Genomic DNA, 20369 nt, shown 5'->3' on the forward strand with positions numbered 1-20369 from the left:
CACACACACAAGCCTAAAGCCTACTCTTTGAAAAACAATTAATGAGAGACTGACATCACGCTCTCTGCTTCAGCACAGCTGGCTTCACGTGGCTCACTATGTTCAAAGCGGTTACGCCATAGCGCTTTTACAGTTTCCCCTACGTTTTCCCTCCCCACCGATCTGTCTCGTGGCCAGGGATTACGCGACTAGGCCTGGCCTTCAACGTGGGGCTCGCGGCGGGAGAAGCTCTCGATTCCGAGCGCTATCTAGTCCCAGGACCGGCGGCTTAATCCCCATGCGGCGCAGAGAAGCAGCTGTATACATTTGGCAGCGCAGCTAAGCCATTCGCTGATTAATACAAGAACAAAAAATGACCAAGCTTAAGCGGCACGCAAGGAACCTCACAGTAGGAGAGCACAGAGAGAGAGAGAGAGAGAGAGAGAGAGAGAGAGGAGAGAGAGAGAAGGAGAGAGAGGAGAGAGAGAAAGGGAGACAGATAAAGAGAGACCGGAGAGAGAGAAGGAGAGAGAGAGAGAGAAAGGGAGACAGATAAAGAGAGACCGGAGAGAGAGAAGGAGAGAGAGAGAGAGAAAGGGAGACAGATAAAGAGAGACCGGAGAGAGAGAAGGAGAGAGAGAGAGAGAAAGGGAGAGAGCATGACAGAGAGGAAAAGATGCAGCAGACATGGAGAAGGGGTGGTGGGATGGAGAATGCATGGAGGTAAGAAAAGGGGAAGAGATAGATAAAGAGAAAAGAGGGAGGAGGGGTAGGAGAATCATGAGAGATAGCAGTGCTTTTGGGAAGCGAGAGGAAATGGTGGTGGATATGCCTGCCTCAGTGGGAGGGAATAAAGTCATCTGCAGCTCACCCACACACCGTCTTTAACACACGCATGGGCACATGGGCGCGCACACACACAAACACACTCAGGCAGCCATAGGGAACGCTGGGATCTCTGTGGGTAATGTTGTCAAAAGACCTCCCCCTGCCAGTGTTTGTTTTCGTTAGAGAGAGGAGTGAGTGAGTGAGTGAGTGAGTGAGTGAGTGAGTTGAGTGAGTTGTGAGTGAGTTGAGTGAGTTGAGTGTGTGTGTGTGTATGTGTGGCGTGTATGTAGTCAGGGTTAGTCGCAGATAGGACAGGACCAGGCTTGCCTCACGCTGGCTTACCTCTCCATCCACCCTTCACACACACACACACACACACACACACACACACACACACACACACACAGTCTCTCCCTCTCCCTCACTCTCTCTCTGGCTTCCAGTGCTGCATTCAAATCACTGGCTAGGGTGTCCCCTGGTGCCATCCAATTCAGACTATGACGTCAATGGACTGAACCAATTTGCATAGTTGATTTTTATCCATTATCAATCTGCGCACTCGCCAGCCCCGGGCTTCTCTCGAATAATAAAAAAAAGCAAGTGGAACACTTTGTAGCAATACCCTTCCCTTTGTGTGCCAAAAGCCCGAGAAGCCGAGCTCTCCCAGCCAACCAGGAAGAGTTTTATGACAGGAATAAACCCCCTAACTACACAGGGTTTACGATCTTGCCGTGTGAGTTGAAAGAAATACAGAAGGAGAGAGACAGAAAAAAAAAGAAAAGATGTGCGCAGATTTTTATCAGTGTGTGTGTGTGAGAGAGCGAAAGAGAGAGAGAGAGAGAGAGAGAGAGAAAGAGAGAGAGAGAAACGGCCAGCCAGATCTAACAGCCTTTTGCCTTTGGCCAATCACAGCCACGCCATTTTGTTTTTGGGAAAGGACAGGATGACTATGGTGTGTCCTGATGGCTTATTGGCTATGCTCCATTTTCAGATGAAACACTGCTTAACACGACTGGCCCACAAAATACTCTCAACCTATTGAGTTTACCTCGTTTTATGTCTGTTTATATACAAATGAACTGTTGTCTTGAGACGTGCTTCAAAGACAGCATAAAAGTAGTTTACAGCTTTTAAACAGGTTTTAAGTCGAGCTGGTGAGTTGATGCTCATGGACAGGTTCTCAGCTTCTCAAGCGTCCATCTGACAGCGTTCCCAGCCTGCGTGGTATTTGTCGGTTGGCATCTAATGATCCATCATAACCTTGCTGGTTCTGTCAAAGCTAAATACCAGGGTGTCGCCGACAGTTTACGTAGAACTTAAACGTCAGGGTCACGCCCTACAAAAGCCTCATGACGTCTACGCCATCATCGTCACCCATTACCAACCAGCTATTATCACCATCAGCACCGCCATCACACCACAAGCTCCCAACCAGCCATTATCACCATCAGCACCGCCATCACACCACAAGCTCCCAACCAGCCATTTCGAAAAATGATGAGCCAACTCCCGCTGTCTGACTCAGCCGGCAACTGGCATGGTGATATTTTAGCATCAACAACCACACTGTTTACACACACCACTGCTGTTTAGTGTATGAGTAATTCCTAATGTGTGTGATGAGTGGCGTGCGTGTGTCTGAGTGTGAGTGTGTGTGTGTGTGGGGGGGCAGGCCGCCTGTGCTCCATGTTTGATCGATTAAGAACCAACACAACAGCCATGCTATAATAAATACTAAAAGATTTCACCTGAATCTGGTTTCCCATGCATCTTAAGTCTATTTGACAATGAAGATGTCTCATTTGCATCACACTGTGCTTCAAATCACAGAGAAGGACTAGGTTTTAGGCCAGAGAGCTATAAACCAGATACAACCTTCCCTGTCATAGACAGAAAGACAAAGATGCCAGCCATGACGCAGATTGTTCAAGAGGGATAGAGAGATAGAGAAAGAGAAAGAGAGAGATGTTTGCCACAAAGAACGAAGAGCTCATTGCACAGGCTCCAGCATGTACTGCTGAATCTACAGTACTGTTTCACACATGAGGATGTACACAAACACCCAAGTAAAAACACACCGCTAACTCACACACCTGTGACATCTCGGCATAGCCACCTCTCGTTTACGTCACAACTATAGCGGTCTTCCACCCCCAGCCGGGGCAGGTACACAAAACTGTCTGACACAAGCAGACGACGGATTAGCCTAAACTCGACATCGACTCATTTTCAGGTTTTGCTGGGCCAAACCAGGGCCAGGTGAGATCTGGAGTCAGAGCTGAACAACAGAGTTGTGTCTTATTCATCCATCAACCAATTACTATCAAAGTTGCAAAAAAGTGTATGACATTGAAAAACACTCTGTTCTACTTTTTGATTAACATACTCAGATGTCATTGTACCGGCATCCACTACAAGATGCAATCTTAAAGTTTGCAGAGAAGTACCAAAGGTCTTGTTCTCAAAATCTAACCTACAGTATAACTAAAGAAAACCGGGCGATTGGATGACGACAATGCAAACCATGTCAAAAAATGACTAGGCTAAGTAGCACCCCTTGACTCATTTTCTCAGATACATGAGGAATCCTAGCTATGCTCTGAGGTCCGTTTGCCAGAGAATCTCCACCGTCCACCAGACATGCTGAGGGAAAACATCAAGGCACTGTGTAAAACAGTATGAGGAATGGCTGAAGAAGAAGGAGCATACACACACTCCATTCAAAATGCAAACAGCACAGCACTCCTCAAAGGAAAAAAAAACCTGTGGTGACTTCAGGAAGAGAGAATCGCCTCTCAGAGGCCATTAACTAGATATGTTCTTGGCTCTTATATATCATGAGTTGCAACATCAACTCTCAACAGACATTAGAAGGCTCTAGATCTATTGGCTTGGTTAAACTTTAAGCTATCCCTTTAGTGTTATTATTAGTTGACTATTGAGCTAATGAGCTGTTGAGCTGTATCGTAATGCCCTTCTTCCAATGACAAGCAAAACCATCCGACTAACTAATGGGAATTGACTAAAACTCAAAGGCGATTTCAGTCACCATCATTCAGAGGTTACATTTTCTGCTTTTAAGCACAATCAATGTTTAATCTTTGTGTGTAGACACAATTGCTGCAAACCATGGTCAACTTGACATTTAGGGGGAAAACAATCGAGTTGGTATCTTATCGGCTCCATAACAAAATCTCACACACACACACACACACACAAAGCGCCAAAGTGACCTTAGGCTCATTACCAAAACTAAAGTGTAGTGAGCGGAGAAGTCGCCCAGTATTAGTTTGGCTACACTAACACGCCACCTACCTTAGAGAACATCCATTTGGTCAGAATCACCACTAGTGACCAAATCAAAGCAATTCCCATTGGCTCTCCAGTATGCTCAAGATCATAGTTTCTCCATGTGGGTATATGTGCGTGTGATTCTGGACGAACACTGTGAGTGGAGGCTAAGGATTAGCGTGAGCGGCCGTGAGTGAGCGGTGTATCGGTGCGTGCGTGCGCGCATTTCCTCTTTGGCTCAGATAAGCGGCAGCTCACCGATGGAGTCGGACTCGAGGCCCAGACAGCGAGCGTTCACGCAGGGGCTTAGTGCAGCTGTCTTAGCCATGCTGCCGTCACCTGACCGCACAATCATGGGACAGGCGCCACCGTAACACACACACACACACTCAACTACACACACTCAAGCGCAAGGGAGCAGGCAGGCAGGGGCTGCCTGTGTCCTCTGTGAGCGACACACTGCCCCCCTCCCCCCCTCCTTCTCTCCCTCTCCTCCATAGCCCCCCTCCCCCTACAGGCTCCTAGCGACAGCCAACCAGGCGTATGGTGACACTGACGCACGAGCAAGGAGGGGCTGGGCAGAGAAAGCACAGCAGAAGCCGTCTTCTCAACAGACCCGGAGTGCACACTGTACACTTTGTTTACTAAATTGCCAAAACACATGAACACACACACACACACACAGCCATCAACATCAGGACCAGCATGGCTCTGTAATGGGTACATGCAGCGTATTTATTTTTCATTTGCACTTTCATCTTGGAGCTTATGCCCCCCCCCCCGTCCCCCCCTTCCACTAGAGCGGCACGGCCTCCCTGACTTACGCGAACAGACACTGCACGCATGTGTGTGGGTGAGTATGTGTGTCTGTGAGAGAGAGAATGAGACTCAGCAGATAGTATGTGAGCACACGTGCAAACACACACACATTCACACAGAGAAACAGAGAGAGAGAGAGAGAGAGAGAGAGAGAGAGAGAGAGAGAGAGAGAGAAAGAAAGAAGAGAGAGAGAGAGAGAGAACGAGAGTAAAGCTGCATGCTAATTTGGCTGAGAGCAGGGCTATGCCAAAGCTATGCTGTGACTGGTTGGCCTTGAGGTGGGTTTGGAAAACTATCACCTCTTTGTCCCCCACGTCTCCCTTCCTCTCGCTCCCTCTCTTTTTTAGTAGATTTAGTAGTAGTAATAGTAGTAATAGATTTTCTTTAATTGATTGGTTTTGGTTTGTACCGATAATAAAGGAAACTTACTAACGCTTAAGTCTCTCATCTCAATTGACACTCACTCCCATTTCTCTCCCTCGCTCCACATCTTCATGCTGCTGACGGCAGGGCTGACGGGGCTGTGACTGCCTCCGGAGCTTGGTGGTAAGGGGGTTCTACACACACACGGCCTCTACAACACTGCATCAGTCTCTCATGATGGTTTGCCCTGGCTCTCCTCTCCAACTGGGTCAAAGGTAGAGGCTCATCTAACCAGCGCTTAATGCTCATTTCCTATTGATTTCCTCTGTAAAAGGAGAGCTTTGCCACAGCGCAAGGGCTACGTCACAGACTAAATAAACTAAAGATGTGAGTTCGGGTCAGATACACACACTGTGTGTGTGTGTGTTTGAGGGGGGGGGTGTCCTGTTCCGACTTGGAGCGATGAAGATGTCTGGCCTCAAGCGCATGTGGTTTGAATCCACCACACCATGCCTTGAAAGTTGAGAACCACAGATGTGCATTGCTTTTTTTTCCTTTAAAAAAAAAAGGCTGGAAACACAAGATTCACAATTGCTGACCTAAATCCTCCAGAGGTTCCTGTTCCATGGTGGAATCCCCTGTTCTCATCCACTCTGGTCTGGACTGGCCTGGGCTGACACGGCCCCTCTCCACTGGAGGTCTCCACTTGAAGTCAGGCCAAATAATTCAGATCCAGGGTCGCAAATAAAGCCAGTCTTGCATGCTCATGTAGTCACGTGCTGCACATATACTACCACCCCAAACGTTCACGTGATTACTGTATCTCCCGTACTCGTGCCATGGTCATTTCTGAGGCCGTGCACCACCCATGCACCATACGGACACAGATATGCATGGCAGCCATGGTGCGTATGTGTTGTTAAAAGCAAGTACATCCTCGGCCTAACAAAGGGAGGGGGAGTAAGCAGACAGAGAGGTCACCATACCACGGCTATTTAATAAAAACATTTTTAAAAAGTACATAACAATGTTTTGGATACTCTAGTCCACACAGAAACACAAAGAACAATTGAAAATGCTGTTGCTAACTTGGTCGTTTCAGTCAATCATCAGTCAATACCATGTCACTACAAGACTTGATCAATCCAATCACCTTTCATTGGTCATTCAATTGATTGAATTGTGAAAGTTAAAAAGTCCAAAGTCTGCGGCACATCTTGAGTAGAAAATCTATTTTTGATCATCAAACACATTATGGTAATCAACCTGTTTCTTCCATTTCTATGAGTAAGATCTATTCTATAATCTACCAGAAACATCAGCCGCCAAAGCCCTGTATGGGTGTGTCTGATCTAAAGTGACGCTACATGCTAGCAATTATAAGTCATGGATACGGGATAGAGTTGGGGGTCATATTGTCAACTCTTTCAAAAAGTTCAGTCTGCCAAATGTCAATGTAAGGATTGCTTTTTCAAAAAAGTGAACCCATCTTAAAAAAGTCCCAATTATTGTCCAAAACGTCTTTGTTTTCACCATTGGTTGTGTGTTCAGTCTCTGAGAACGCCTGCCTTTGACCATCATCTAGGTGGTCATGAGAACACAGAAGGTGCATCTGAGGATAGCCAAAGGCAGCTTTAAGAGAGATGGAGCCACGCCATGACTGTGAATGAGAAACAGAGAGAGAGAGAGAGAGAGAGAGAGAGAGAGAGAGAGAGAGAAGGGGGGTCCCTGCCACAGACCAAAGCCCATCTGCCCAATCGTAGCAGTCACGACTGCATGGTCATGGTCAAGATGCCAACAACAACAACAACAAACAAACAACAACGTTATACTGCTGATGTCCTGCCCTTGTTGACACTAGGTAGATCTTTAGCATGGATGTATTATACAGAACAGGAGAGAAGGACAACGTTCTGGCCAAATTCATGGCCGATGCCAGGCTAACTAATTCAGCTAAAAGTGTAAGTGTGTTACCGTCATCTTTAAAATGGCGGCCAACGTCTGCTCACTTCTGCCCTCATTTTCAAACAAGCCTGACCTCAAGCCCCATACCCTATGCCATTAAATATGTTTTTAAAGCAAGCTTGGAATGCTACAGAACCTCATCTAGGATCACTCCTCTGTCTATATGTCTTGAATTTCCCCTTGGGGATCAATAAAGAAAGAAAGAAAGAAAGAAAGAAAGAAAGAAAAAGAAAGAAAGAAAGTATGTATCTATCTATATATATCTATGTGGCACTAGTGTTAATTGTGTCACCTATTTTTAATTTAGTCAGTCTTGTGACGAAATGTCCTTTTTAGTCTTTGTCATATTTAGTCATTCAAATATCATTTTTGTTAGTCAGATTTTAGTTGACTAAAACTCTCATCATTTTAGTCTAGTTTAAGTCAAAAGAAAACAAGTTATCTTAGTCAAGTTTTAGTCAAACATTTTAGTCTTTTTTTTTATAACAAATTATTTCTGATTACCATTTCAGTCAAATAGTGTTTCACATATCTCAATTTTCAGTCATCTCAGCTTGTCAGTCAGTATGTTTACATGCACAGGTAAGTCGAGCCACAGTTATAGCTCGGTTCGTAGACCAGTGTTTCTCAAAGTGTGGTCCGGGGAACACTGGTGGTCCGCAAGCTATCCCAAGTGGTCTGCGAGCAGACGTGGTAAAATATAGATGAGTTGTTTGCAATATTGAACAAACTTGTATGTAAATCCAAACAGTTCTGCAACACTGTCTATGTAAGATATGCCAGTTTAAATCATATGAATCCTCTGACACAATAAGCAAAGTGCAAAGACAATAAGCAAGTTTTAGCAAGGTGGTCCATGCGTTTCTTTTTTAGTGGTCCTTCGTCTGAGAAACACTGCCGTAGACCCAAGTATTAATGTTTTACTCCGCCACGCTAGATGGCGATATGCGCCCAAACGCAACACATTCCCCGAACTTTCCATATTAGCTTACTTGCTAGCAAACTTTGCATCATCAGTGTATCTAGTTAAATAGTTGACAGTGTTTCCCTTACATTGACTTATTTGTGGCGGCCCACCACCATATCAACATTGACCACCACACAATGATTGTACTAAATTGTGCTTAAATCTGTTTAGAATCATAACCAGGCTGCACTAATTTGTTAAAAACTGTTGCATTCGAGTTAATTCTGCAAACCTACCACCACAAATAGAATTCAATTCTGTGGGAAACACTGGTTGACATTACTTGCTGAACATTTTCGTTTGGACATTATGGGGGATGTTAATTCGTATATGTATGAGAGAAGCTTCAACTTATGGGTTACAGTAGCGTTGTGGCATAAAGCTTAGGCAGTTAGCTTGCTAACTCTGGCAGAAATCTCCAGTGTTCTTGTTCCAATATATTCTGTCTTCTTATTATGTAGACGAAAATGAAGAGAGATTTTATCTTAGTTTTTATTTCATGCAAAACATTTTAGTCTCGTCTTTTTTTGTCAACAATAATGCATGTTAAAGGCACACTATGCAGGTTTTTTAGCTTATTATACCTTCATTTCACAGCTTCAGAGTCATTGGAATGGTTATATGACTTTTTTCGGGTTGAGTGGTGGCCGTCTCGCTTCCCCCTAGAGCCTGTGAGCGGAAAAACCACCCTTGCAACTGTGGGCCGGTGGGCCGACGGCCTCAGTGTCAGGAAGTATAACGAGTGTAACGAATTGCTTTACTGCATTCAAATACACATACACGCCAGGCACCGGCTAGAAAAAGGTAGCGATGGAGTTTCTCAGACATTCGTCATGACAGAGCCAGCGAAAAAGAAGCAAAAACTCTTGTCCTCTCGTCAACACTATGTGGCACCTGGCGAGACGGAACCATAGGCATCTGTCATGTTCTGTCCAAATCATGGAAAAAAGTTCTAACCAAAGTTATCCTACCTAGCAACAATAACAATGGGAGGTGGTTCTTGGGATTGGTCAATCAGGTGCCAGTATCTATGGCCACAAAGTATGTTGTCATTGTGGATTGGCTGATTCTTCCCAGCAGGAAATTGACAGCTCTTTCCCTATCCATTGGTAACATTTTACCATCGGCTATGTATCTGCTGTGCTGGCAAACTCTGCATAATGTAAACAATTAACACCACAAAGGAGAGTTTAAAGACAAAAGTTCAGTTCCAACTTGCCTTGATTGTGACAACTCATAAGCACATCGATTCCTCCTGATTTACTGCCATTTATCACAAGCAGGGAAGGGATCAAGAGCAGCCAGGGTAAATAAAACAGGAAGCCAAGCAAGGCCTGGACGCCATTAAGTCTTATCCACAACGCATCCCAAAACTCACAGATATTAAAGCTGCCGTGGTTGACAGGCTCGTAAATTCAGAGCTTCCTTATAAGTTACTTGACCAACACTCAGCAAAAAGCTGTATAACGGGACTCTGCATTCCTGTAAGTGGGGAGCAATAAACACAGGTTTTTACAGCAAGGTATATAGAAGAGATAGTTGTTACTACACGTGCACACACACACACACACACACACACAAGCCTGTGTACAGAGTTTACCTGGGCACTCAACTTTTTATGTGCAGACACTTGAACCTTGATGGGCTATTAGTGGTCTTGTACAGCCATTATGATCTTGAAAGCACGGTTCTTAAATGAGGTGTCAGTGCGTCAGGAGGTTTTAGTGCGCAACAGAGGAACTAGGTTGGTGACGCATCAAGGATCGAGTTGTACAATCATACATACAATCACTCTTCATGGATGGTTCAGCCCCCATCAGTCCAATGACATTAAACGGCATTCTGATGCGTGACCAAAAAAACATTCAAAAACTATACTAAGTGTATAGTAACACACAGGATACTATGGTGTATCCACACTGCAAACAATAGTATTACCATGGTGAAGAACTACCATGATGCCAGTACATCAAGAACATGATCCCATGGTGCACCGTGAGAACTGTGCAAGACATGTCCTCAGAACAAAGGTCAGGAAGGGAGTTTCAGCAGATGCTCTCAAACAGACTACTAATCCCTTTTGATATCAACAACAGTGTTTATATCTTTTCAGAGTTCACAGGGCCATCGGTCTGAAGGGGAAGCTACGCCTGCCGGATTTCAGCTGCTTGTGGTTTACCCCACAGCAGCTCACAGCAGCATTTTCTTTGGCCACACAATCCTCACGGTTCAAACAGCATTCAAACTGCAGTAAAACAACGGTCCAAAGGTCTGTTTCGCTTTGTGTTTTCCCAATCAAAATGTCCACTCAGTATAGCCCCTAGTCTTCTATATGATAGAAGTCTCTGGGCTTGCACACGTGATAGAGAAATTCCAATATATATAAACAGAACTATACATTTTATGAACATTACAATGACAATCCTAGAAAGTGAGTCCTGCCATGACAAATTTAAGTAATTTCTCCAGACTGATTTTCCCCATTAACTTGTGACCAAACCTGTTCCTGTCAAAACCAGGAGAAATTGTTGTTACTGCTGCAACAACTAACAACTTGGAAACTGTTGATGTTTTTAAGGTCAAAACACAGACAAAAAGACTATTTCTTGCTTCCAAAAAGCATTTGTACTTCATGGAGCATAACATCAAAAGCTTTTCATTTTTGTACATTGTTTTCACTACTTTCTAGACATGTTTTAGTCCTTGTTATATTGTTGATTTGGCGCTGCAGCCCTGTCACGCATGGGTTACATGCTAGAACGAGTTGTGAAACCCAAACCTCTGAACCGCTCCTTCTTACCACATCCTGAAACTACGTCAATCCAGCAGCCCTGCATGAAATGCTTATCGCTGAAGTTAAGATAAACAAACTCCTTCGATAAAAAAAAAAGAAAAAAGTACTCTCATCTCACCCTGTCCTGTCTTAAAAGTCGCCTGGCGATAGGCCTCTGGAGGAACAGCGCGTCTCTTAGCGCCGCTCCGTCCTCTCTACTCGCTATCTGGTTCTCATGCACACGTCAGAGCTGCCGTCAGAGCTGCCATCAGCCTGCGGCGGGCCGCGTGATGACAGGGCAGCAGCTCCGGGCCCCAGAGCCAGAGGCCACGCCGTTTCCTTCATGCTTTTTGGGTGTCAGAAAAGGCTGGAAATGTCAAAGTCATGACAAACTGTGGGTGGGCGAGGTATGTGTGTGCACTGCCCGTCATCGGCAAAGCCAAGGCCCCAACGCTCCCACACAGCAGGGGATGCAGAGGCGCGCTGGGCCGCATGTAACATTGCGCTGTGTCTTGCAGCACATTCAAGCGTATACACGCAAATCAGACGTGCTACTTCATGGGCAAACATCCTGAACATACCTCACTCACGTGCAGGTCACATGACGGCACTTTGGGTGCCTCATGCTCTGAACTTGAGTAGCAGGAAGCGTCATGCTTTACTGTAGGTTAATGTCATCCACACCCACCCTCATGCCAACACAACCCCACCCACCTCTCTGCTGATTGCAAGTGTGTTAGCTTGTAAATGACACAATCATGCTTGGCAGGTTTCCAACACAGCCAGGACATTTGGAAGAGGGACTGGGTGGAGGCGGGAGATACTGTCCAGTACGCCGAACACTGAACTTACAGTCAATGCACAATTGCGTCTGGGCACTGCCAGAACTGTTTTGATGATATTGCTTTGGTGGACAGCATTTTTCATTGAATTACTTGAAACCATGATTATGGACGTTTGTTAATTAATCTGAAAGTAGAGTAACTATGTTCACAAGGTTACAAATAAAGGCCACATTTCGTGCCTTTGTTTGCAGGTGTCATTAAAGGGTTGTGGTTACTGGTGACTTATTTCTACACAGTCTCATACAACCTGCCAAAACCTAAACTAATTTAAACTCCCTTCCAGAAACTGTTTTCCCTCCACTGTAGACGATAGCTCACTGCAAAGGTCTTCACTAAAGCAAAACAGTCTTTGACAAACATAAAGAGAATGGACAGAGAGAACCAGAAAGAAAGAAAGAAAAGAAAGAAAGACAGAGAGAAAGAAAGAAAAGACTCTAGCCATCTGCGATGTTGGCACCAGGCCAAACTACTGCCCCCTGAGCCCATGCACATGTTTTACTGCCTCCCTCTGCAATGGTAGCCTGCCTAAGCTCCCACAAACACAGCAGCATGGCGACACACACACACACACACACACTGCTGCAGCTCACACTTAGGAAACAGATACAGATGGGAAAACGCAGTGTTTACAAAAGGCAAATAGAAGCCCTCTTAAAAACTATGCACAATCTTTACTTCCAACTTTCTCACCGTTCCTCCCTCTCTCTGTCTCTGTCCAATACATTCACTCTCTCTCTCTCTCTCCCTCTCCCTCTCTCTCTTCCTCTCGTTACTGAGGGCACTGTGAGCATTCCATGGAACTGAAGTGCCATGAGAGGCTTGAAAGGCTTACTGTGACATGCCGCCACAACGTGCCACCTTGCCTCCAAATGAGTCCAAAACAAAACAGCCCGGGGGAAAAAACAACAGGCAAACGTGACCCCGCCGCCGAGGAATTTACCACTTTACCGCTCTCTCTCCTCTAACCCCACAAGGCTCAGCTCATCTAATGGGCCAGGAGAGAGGGAGAGAGAGAGAGAGAGAGAGAGATGGGCCTTTCATTGCCGGTCGGCCTAAGTGCCCATGCATTGAGGCCCCCTGGTCACAGCACTGCTTGCGAACAGGGCCATTCATGGTTGGGGGGGCATCATTTCCATGTGGAAGAAGCACAAAAGAGAAGAAGTGGGGACATGTCTATGTACTAAAGATCCCTAGATTGTAGTAACTGACAACAAATGTACCCCATCTAAACTTCCATTGTGCTTTCCTTTGTGGGTTTGTGTGCGTGTGTGTCTGTGTGATTGTGTCTGTTCAGTATATGTGTGTACTGTGTGTGTGTGTGGTGTAAAGAGGAAGTGACTGTAATGGTGTACTAGTGAGAGAAAAAGGGGTTGGACACAGCTGAGCGGTCTGATACGGCAGTTCTTAATAAAAAGCTTGTGGGTGGTCGACCAGAGATACTAAAGAGGCCTCTCAGTGTAACACTAAGAGTCTCCGAGAACATTCCTTGACTAATTTAACATAAACAATGTAAATCCAGTAATTTCACACACACACACACACACACACACACACACACACACAAAGTAAATTTAAAACAGAACTTAGGAGGGTTATGCGTACATATAAGCAAGATGTTATTTTTACAAATTCTTATTTAATGAGAATTCCATTCCCATTCTGTTCATTGGTCCTCTGCAAAATACTTCACTACAATACACAAATCTTGCATACAACGGAGTATGAATGTGCCCTTGTACAACTGTTGTTAACAAAGGTAAACAATGAAGTTTAGAGGTCACCAAGACCGTTTTATTTTGAAACACAGGGTTGAAATTTGAGGGATGTGATGTTCCCTTTTGAGACTTGAGTAATAACTGGTGTACAAACAGTCCAAGTCATCTGGTCATGTGTCAATACGAGTTGCTCGGTGACCAAGGCCTAGCCCTTATTTTGGAGTTGATAGCACACTTTTAGTAGACCAAAACAGACACAGACCAGTTAAGCAAATTATAAGTCTCTCCCTTTGTGTAGATAACTGATGGGTGGGGTGTGTGTGTGTGTGGGGGGGCACCTCTTCAATATCAATTACTTCACGTCACAATATGTTCTCCAAAACTTTCTTAAAGCCTGGTTTACAGGACGAAATATAGTGTGCTGGAGGTCATTACATTCACATACACTTTATTAGGCCTACACCAAGTAACATAAATGTCACCTCTACAGTAACCGTGAAATATGGGAGTCAAAACTCTAATCCCAGAACAGTAAGAATACATCTGTCTCAGTAGAGTAAATGTTATGGATTTACCATGTGTACATTTGGAGAATATTAAATTCATGACGACTTGAAACAAGGATAGCATTTTGCTTGCAACTGGGTGCAATTTTATAAGTTGCAGGGAGGTAGGTAGGGGGTTGGGGTCAATATGTCAAATTTTCTCTGTCAACAAGCAATTGCTTTCGATAATCTCCATATTAGAATGACACATTAATAGTGGATTTCGTTGCTATTTATACATCAAACACAGTTCTGGTAAACCTCCAGAGAAGTAGCAGCAAATGCATGTTTGAAGGAGGGAGGGGGTTCCCATGAATCACCTGTTTGTTCCTCCTCGAAATATACCAAAGGTTTCAGTAAACAGATATTATCATCGAATAATCGCAAATGCAATGTCTTCCATCCTGTAGAAAATGTAAAATCGATGTCAATGTAAACAAAATACCTGTGACAGCTGTCGTGGATCGGGGGCCCCGAACAGAGAGGAGCTGGAGCTGAAACTGATGGCTCCCCTCCGGCTGAGTACATGCTTGGGAACCGGCCTGTCTAGAGGCAAAACCGGCAACTGATAACATACTTCCATTGAATAATATCAACGCTGGATCCAGATCAAAAATTCAAATAAAAAATATAAAAAATGATAACTATTCCAAATCCTGGAGAAGGAATTTCATGGATTAGGTAGCGTTGTTAGCAGAGCCTCTCCAACAGAAACCTTCCTTATGAAATACATAGAAAAATAGAGTACAATAATGCTCAATTTCACGTTTAGCATACGGAGTACTTCATTTTCTTCGGATAGACTTCAAACTTGCACGAATCGCCGTCTTTAATACATTGTCTATGTCTCTGCGTCCGCGTGTCTCGTGTTCCATTTCACTCGATTTTATTCTTCTGGCTCCATGGACCCCTTTCCCCCTTTTCGCCAAGATCTGGGCCTGTAGATGATGAGGCCTCTATCTTTAAAGAATCTTTTAAAAAATGCTTCCTCATTTTTTAAACTCCGTTCAGTCGTGCTTCATCGTGAAATGGCTCCGCAGTATGCCTCTAAATCAAAACAAAAGGCAAGAACACTCAGAAACGATATCGATGCTCGGGAAAAATGGCAAAAGTGGAAAAACCCTGCGGTTAAATGTGCAGGAACTTGCCTTCACAGAGGTTCGACGGTTTTCATTCAAGGTCTGTGGTGCTTGCAGAGAAACTATCAGCCTGTATTCAGTCCTTTTTTCTCAACGCAGGCATAGCACCCGTAATCCACTCCGCATCGGGATCACTCAGTGCACAGAATATACAACAGAAAGTGACTTGAAGAAACCAAACCACGCTCGGCACTAGTGCAGAACATGTATTGGCACATACTGTGAAATTCGTATAAAAAAGTAAAGGAAAACGGGAAACAAATTACGTTGATAACCTATGACTACCTAGCTATCTTCCTAAACATTGTAGGCTGTTTCCGAACATGCACCACCTGCCAGAGATGGGGCTGTTGAAGCGCACACAAAACGTTCCTTTTCTTTGAACCAATTGCTGCGCGACTACTAATATTACACCCTGGCCGATTGGACGATGTCACGGAGCAGCTTTAGTACAGCAATTTCTATTGGAGGGACTTTCAGGGGCGATTCCAAGACTGATTTATGCAGTCGTTCACCGACTGCACGGACCACAACAAGGGTATTCCACCACAAAGGGGTTTGCCCTGCAGCCGGTCTACATCATTTCTAGTGATTACCTTTCTTGCATGAGTCATCTAGTTGTACATGTGCCTCAGCCTCAGTTAACTCTTCTTGATGTTAAGGAAACCAGCGTGTGTAGAGTATAAGCCTAAGCAAATATTTATTTTATTTTAACAACGAATTCACCCTGTCATTAAGGATTTTCTTCATGCAGCTACACACTGGACGCACATGCAGCACTATGCAACAATCAGCCACTCTCTGGCAGCTGTTTTTGACATCATCTTCAAATTAATTTTGGTGGTAGGCCTGGGGGCATATAAGGACAGACAAACACACTTGTTGCTCCCACTAGACACCCAGGTTATACACTAATGTAGTTCGGTGGTCAAGCACAGAACACCAAAGCGAACATGTGAGACAAGCTTTCACATAACAATATTGGCAATTACATATATCCAAAAGACAGCATGTTAGTGAGCATATATTTTTCAAGGTTTTGCATCATGCCTTAGGTAGTTGGCTCGCAATGCTTTTAGATGCCTTAGACTGCTTGTAGCTGCGTCAAAGTGACGGGCTTCTGGATTTAGATGTAGAGAGTAAAGAGGTGTTGCATATTAAACAACCAGCAAGTTTCAGCACGACTGCATCATAGGCCCTAACTTCCTTCCTATTCGAAATGTCTATGGTTGTCTAAGATGTAGAATCTTATTGGCACCCTAATGGCCTAAAACGTAGGTGCGAGTCATGCATCTACACAAACCAATGTTTGGAATAGGGCGAGTGACAATGATCCATAATGATTCTAAGTTGGATTCAATCCTGGGTTTATTTGTGATTTTAAAAATTCATATTTTCCCCCTAAATGTACGGATGCCAAACTCTATCAATATTATCCAGCATATAAGGTGCATTCTCAATGCACAACCACAATGTTGTCCGCTCTGATTTATCTAAAGAGGCATGGGCCTCTGTTGTTTCTAAGAGGAATTGGTATGACCTACTTTTAGTGTTTTATCTTTGTTGCCATTCGAGAGCAAGTGAAAACAAATACCACCAACTTACAGTGGTAGTAAGCAGGGATGGATTACTGCACGGGCCTACCGGGCCCAGGCCCAGGGCCTCAAGGGGTCAGGGGGCCCTGAAGCCCAAGCCTTTGCATGGAATCATTACCTCAATATCAACACATCAGGATGTAGTCTATGAATCTGATTGAATTTAGTATTGGCCATCCCCAAAATGCACCAGAATACAGGAAATCACATCAAACAAATTAAAAAAATTCTGGGGGAGGACCCCTAAACCCCCCCTCCCACATATGCGACAATTAGTGGGGGGCCTTTAATAAATCTGGGCCCAGGGGCCCGAAAGTTCATAATCCGTCCATGGTAGTAAGTAAGTAATAAAATGACTTTGATTGGGCATACAGTACATAATACAAACAACATAGCTTCTAAAAGCAATCAAAGCTCCCAGTGAAGGGCTTTTGATGCTGTTATATGAATTATATAATGAATGCCATATTATTAGGGAGCTCCATGGAAAATGTTGAAATTACATGATACTGTTTTCTTTCAGTGTATGGACATAGGGCTTGTGTGACATGTTGCAACTATGTGTACTCTTCAACTCCTCTTTTTATTTTTTTCAGTGACAAAACAAGCATGTTTAACATCTAACCTATCAAAGCAAAGCAATCAAAATAATTTTTATTTTATGAGATGTTTTTTCAAAAACGTGAGGTTGCTCATTTCTTTTTAACATTGTAGCCTATCTCACTAGGAGTTTCTACAAGCCAGGTCAACAACCAAACTCTGATTGTAGTGGTATACATTGCATCATCTATAAAGATGTTTGTTTATGATGGACCCCCACAACAACAGTGCTGTTGCTGCATTTAAAAAATAAACACATGTGATCTTTGTCAACAGCAACATACCCCTTACAGCTTACTGAAAGGTATTTGCAAAAATGTGGCCTGAACCTCCCCTGGTGTCGAGGCGTTTCCAGACTCCAGACTCAGGAGAGGTGACATAATCTAGCAGTGTCATATACCAGTGCTGGTCTTTCCAAATGACTTGCAATAGCCTGTCTGTTAATTCTTCTGTTAACTCTTCTGTTATTGTTACTTAGTGTATAAGGGTAGCACAGTGACTATAATACAATGCAATATTTTTTCATCAACAACCTTTTGGACAATAGTAAACTGTGTCATGGCAACAGCCGGGCTGTATGCCAGTGAAGGGCATAATCAGCACCACACTCCCTCCGGTTTTGAATACAATTCAACAGTCAAGACCCCTGCTAAGCTCTTCTATGTCTTTTCCAGGCAACCAGGCAAAATTGTGTCCAATCACTTCAACACTTTGACCCAGGGCTTTCCCCCTTCCACAGAGGAATCAGATTCTTGGTATTTGCACAGCACTAGTAGGGGTATAGTACAGGGCGGCTTTACATTGCCATGCTTCAGATTACATTTTCCTGAACATTTGATAGCTTTGGACACACACCAACACTGTGCTCTGCTGCATACATATTTAATCCTATCCAGTCTAACATTTGACTATTATTATTATTATTATTATTATTATTATTATTATTATGCAATATCACAGCTAATATTGTTAACATAGTAGAATAAACATTAGTAAATCACAGTAAAACAATTCATTGAATTGCATTATTGCTCAAATATCTCACTTGTTCTTTTTGCTGTATTTTTATCATCTCTGCTAAATATTTTAATATATAAATGGGGGTGGTGATAAACTGAGCGGACCTGCTGCATTAGCTTTATTGATTACCACTTCATGCTTTTACTTCTGATTCAATACATTTGATTGAATTTCTAATATCAAATTAAAATCTAATATCACTTTTTGTGAGTGTTAGCTGACTGCATGGTTAGGTATTTCTTGACACATGTTTTCCTTGGGAGGGACTAGTGTTACGCACACAACCACGTTTCCTGTTGGTGTGGGGTGGGGTGTATGTGTGTGTGTGTGTGGGGGGTCTCCCACTGAGCTCACTGACTGCGAGGAAACCATTTCATTAATGCCTTTGTTTTTGGCACTCTCCCCTCCCTTGACACACATGCTTAGCAGGAGCAGCCTTCAGGGATGGGAGGTGTGTCTGTCTGTGTGTGTGCGTGTGCGTGTGCGTGTGCGTGTGTGTGTGTGTGTGTGTGTGTGGGGCATGACGAGGGCAGGTGAGTAGCAAACCTGCTAATTCCCCTGGAGAGTTAAAGCATCCAGTTGCAAAACGTCCCCCGAGAGATACGAAAAAATGAGCATGATCACGCTCTGACGCGTGTGCGCCAGCAGTGGCATGTTAGAAATGGATGCTTTTATGATCGAGCTTAACACAATCAAGGTTTTCAGACATTGTATTACAAGATAACAGTTGGTCTTTATCACTGTTTATGTAGAAACACTGTGTTTATCTTTCAAACTCATTGACTAGTTACTAGGTCTTTAAGTGTTTGTACGAGCTGTTGCATGATGTAAGCTTTTTCAGAAGATACTGTACATTTAGGATTGATGACTTTGTATATAAATATTATTATTTGGCCAAGCCCTTCAATTAATTCATTATTCACTGCAGTATGTTCAGGAGCACTGTAGGAAGAAAATGCTGTATCTGGCAGAATTAGCAGTAAGTCACAGTTTGAGTGCATCTTCACATTATATCATTCAGGTTAACCATTCGCTTGGCTATTGAGTATAGAATATGAACACCGGGGTTCAGTGAGTTGTGTTTTTTAGCCTTTAGGGAAAGTATTTCAGTGAAACAAAATTAAGAATTTATTTAACTGTCTTATGAAATGTGTCAAGCTGGTCAAGTGGAATTCTCTCTCCTAGTAGTGATTCTTAGTCCATTCTTAGATCCACCTACATCCTGGACAGCTTTACTGAAACCATGAAATAATTTGCAAAGGGTATCAAAATAATAATTATATTAGCAGATTTGCATCAAAAACTCACATAGTTGACTTGAATTTCCCCTGGGGATCAATAAAGTATCTATCTATCTATCTATCTATCTATCAAACAAGCAAACATAATATGCACTGCTTTTCTCAGTATTCAGCCTCATATTGTTCCTTATCAATGACATTGAATAATCAATAATATTATGCACTTATGGAACAAAAACAGGCTCCTCTCTACAGGTGTAAATGTAACAGTAGAGTGTAATATGCGAAAATGAAGCAACACCATTGTCACAAACTGTATTTCTCAGCTACTCAGCAATTGCATTTCAGCGCCATCTTGTGGCCAAACATACCACCTCAATACAAAAGCCAAGATGACCAAACCAAACTGATCAATCCAAAATTGTCCAGTGTTTTTATAGTTTTCAGAAATTCAGCTCACAAAGTACCTATGTAAAAATACACACACGACGAACCAACCAAACTAAAAGGATGGAGAGAAATACATGTACATTTATTTTTCGTGAACACCTACAATATCTTCCTCTCCCCTATGCACTGGTTATTCTATTCTTATATGACCATATTCAATTTTTTTAATCTCTCACCTGCCTTATATTTTGCTGACATCTGTTAGTGCATATGTATTTCATTCTTACGACCACC

At 43.5% G+C, this 20369-nt stretch overlaps 1 protein-coding gene across 7 annotated transcripts in view; it reads right to left on the reverse strand.

Annotated features, from left to right (window-relative positions):
• pde7a (phosphodiesterase 7A) overlaps positions 1–15560 on the reverse strand; it is a 28797-nt gene extending 13237 nt beyond the window's left edge. For 4 of the 7 annotated variants that reach the window (XM_048266026.1, XM_048266025.1, XM_048266024.1 and 1 more), the window contains exon 1: positions 14536–15560. In XM_048266026.1, the coding sequence (XP_048121983.1) occupies positions 14536–14673 (138 nt within the window). In that variant the 5' untranslated portion in view covers positions 14674–15560. Of the gene's footprint in view, positions 1–11012; positions 11069–14535 lie in introns of those variants that run through there. The other 3 variants (XM_048266029.1, XM_048266028.1, XM_048266027.1) reach the window with 2 other exon arrangements.
• Between the last annotated feature and the right edge of the window lie 4809 nt (positions 15561–20369).

Source organism: Alosa alosa, chromosome 16, assembly GCF_017589495.1.
Source record: "Alosa alosa isolate M-15738 ecotype Scorff River chromosome 16, AALO_Geno_1.1, whole genome shotgun sequence".
NCBI classification, from domain to species: domain Eukaryota; kingdom Metazoa; phylum Chordata; class Actinopteri; order Clupeiformes; family Clupeidae; genus Alosa; species Alosa alosa.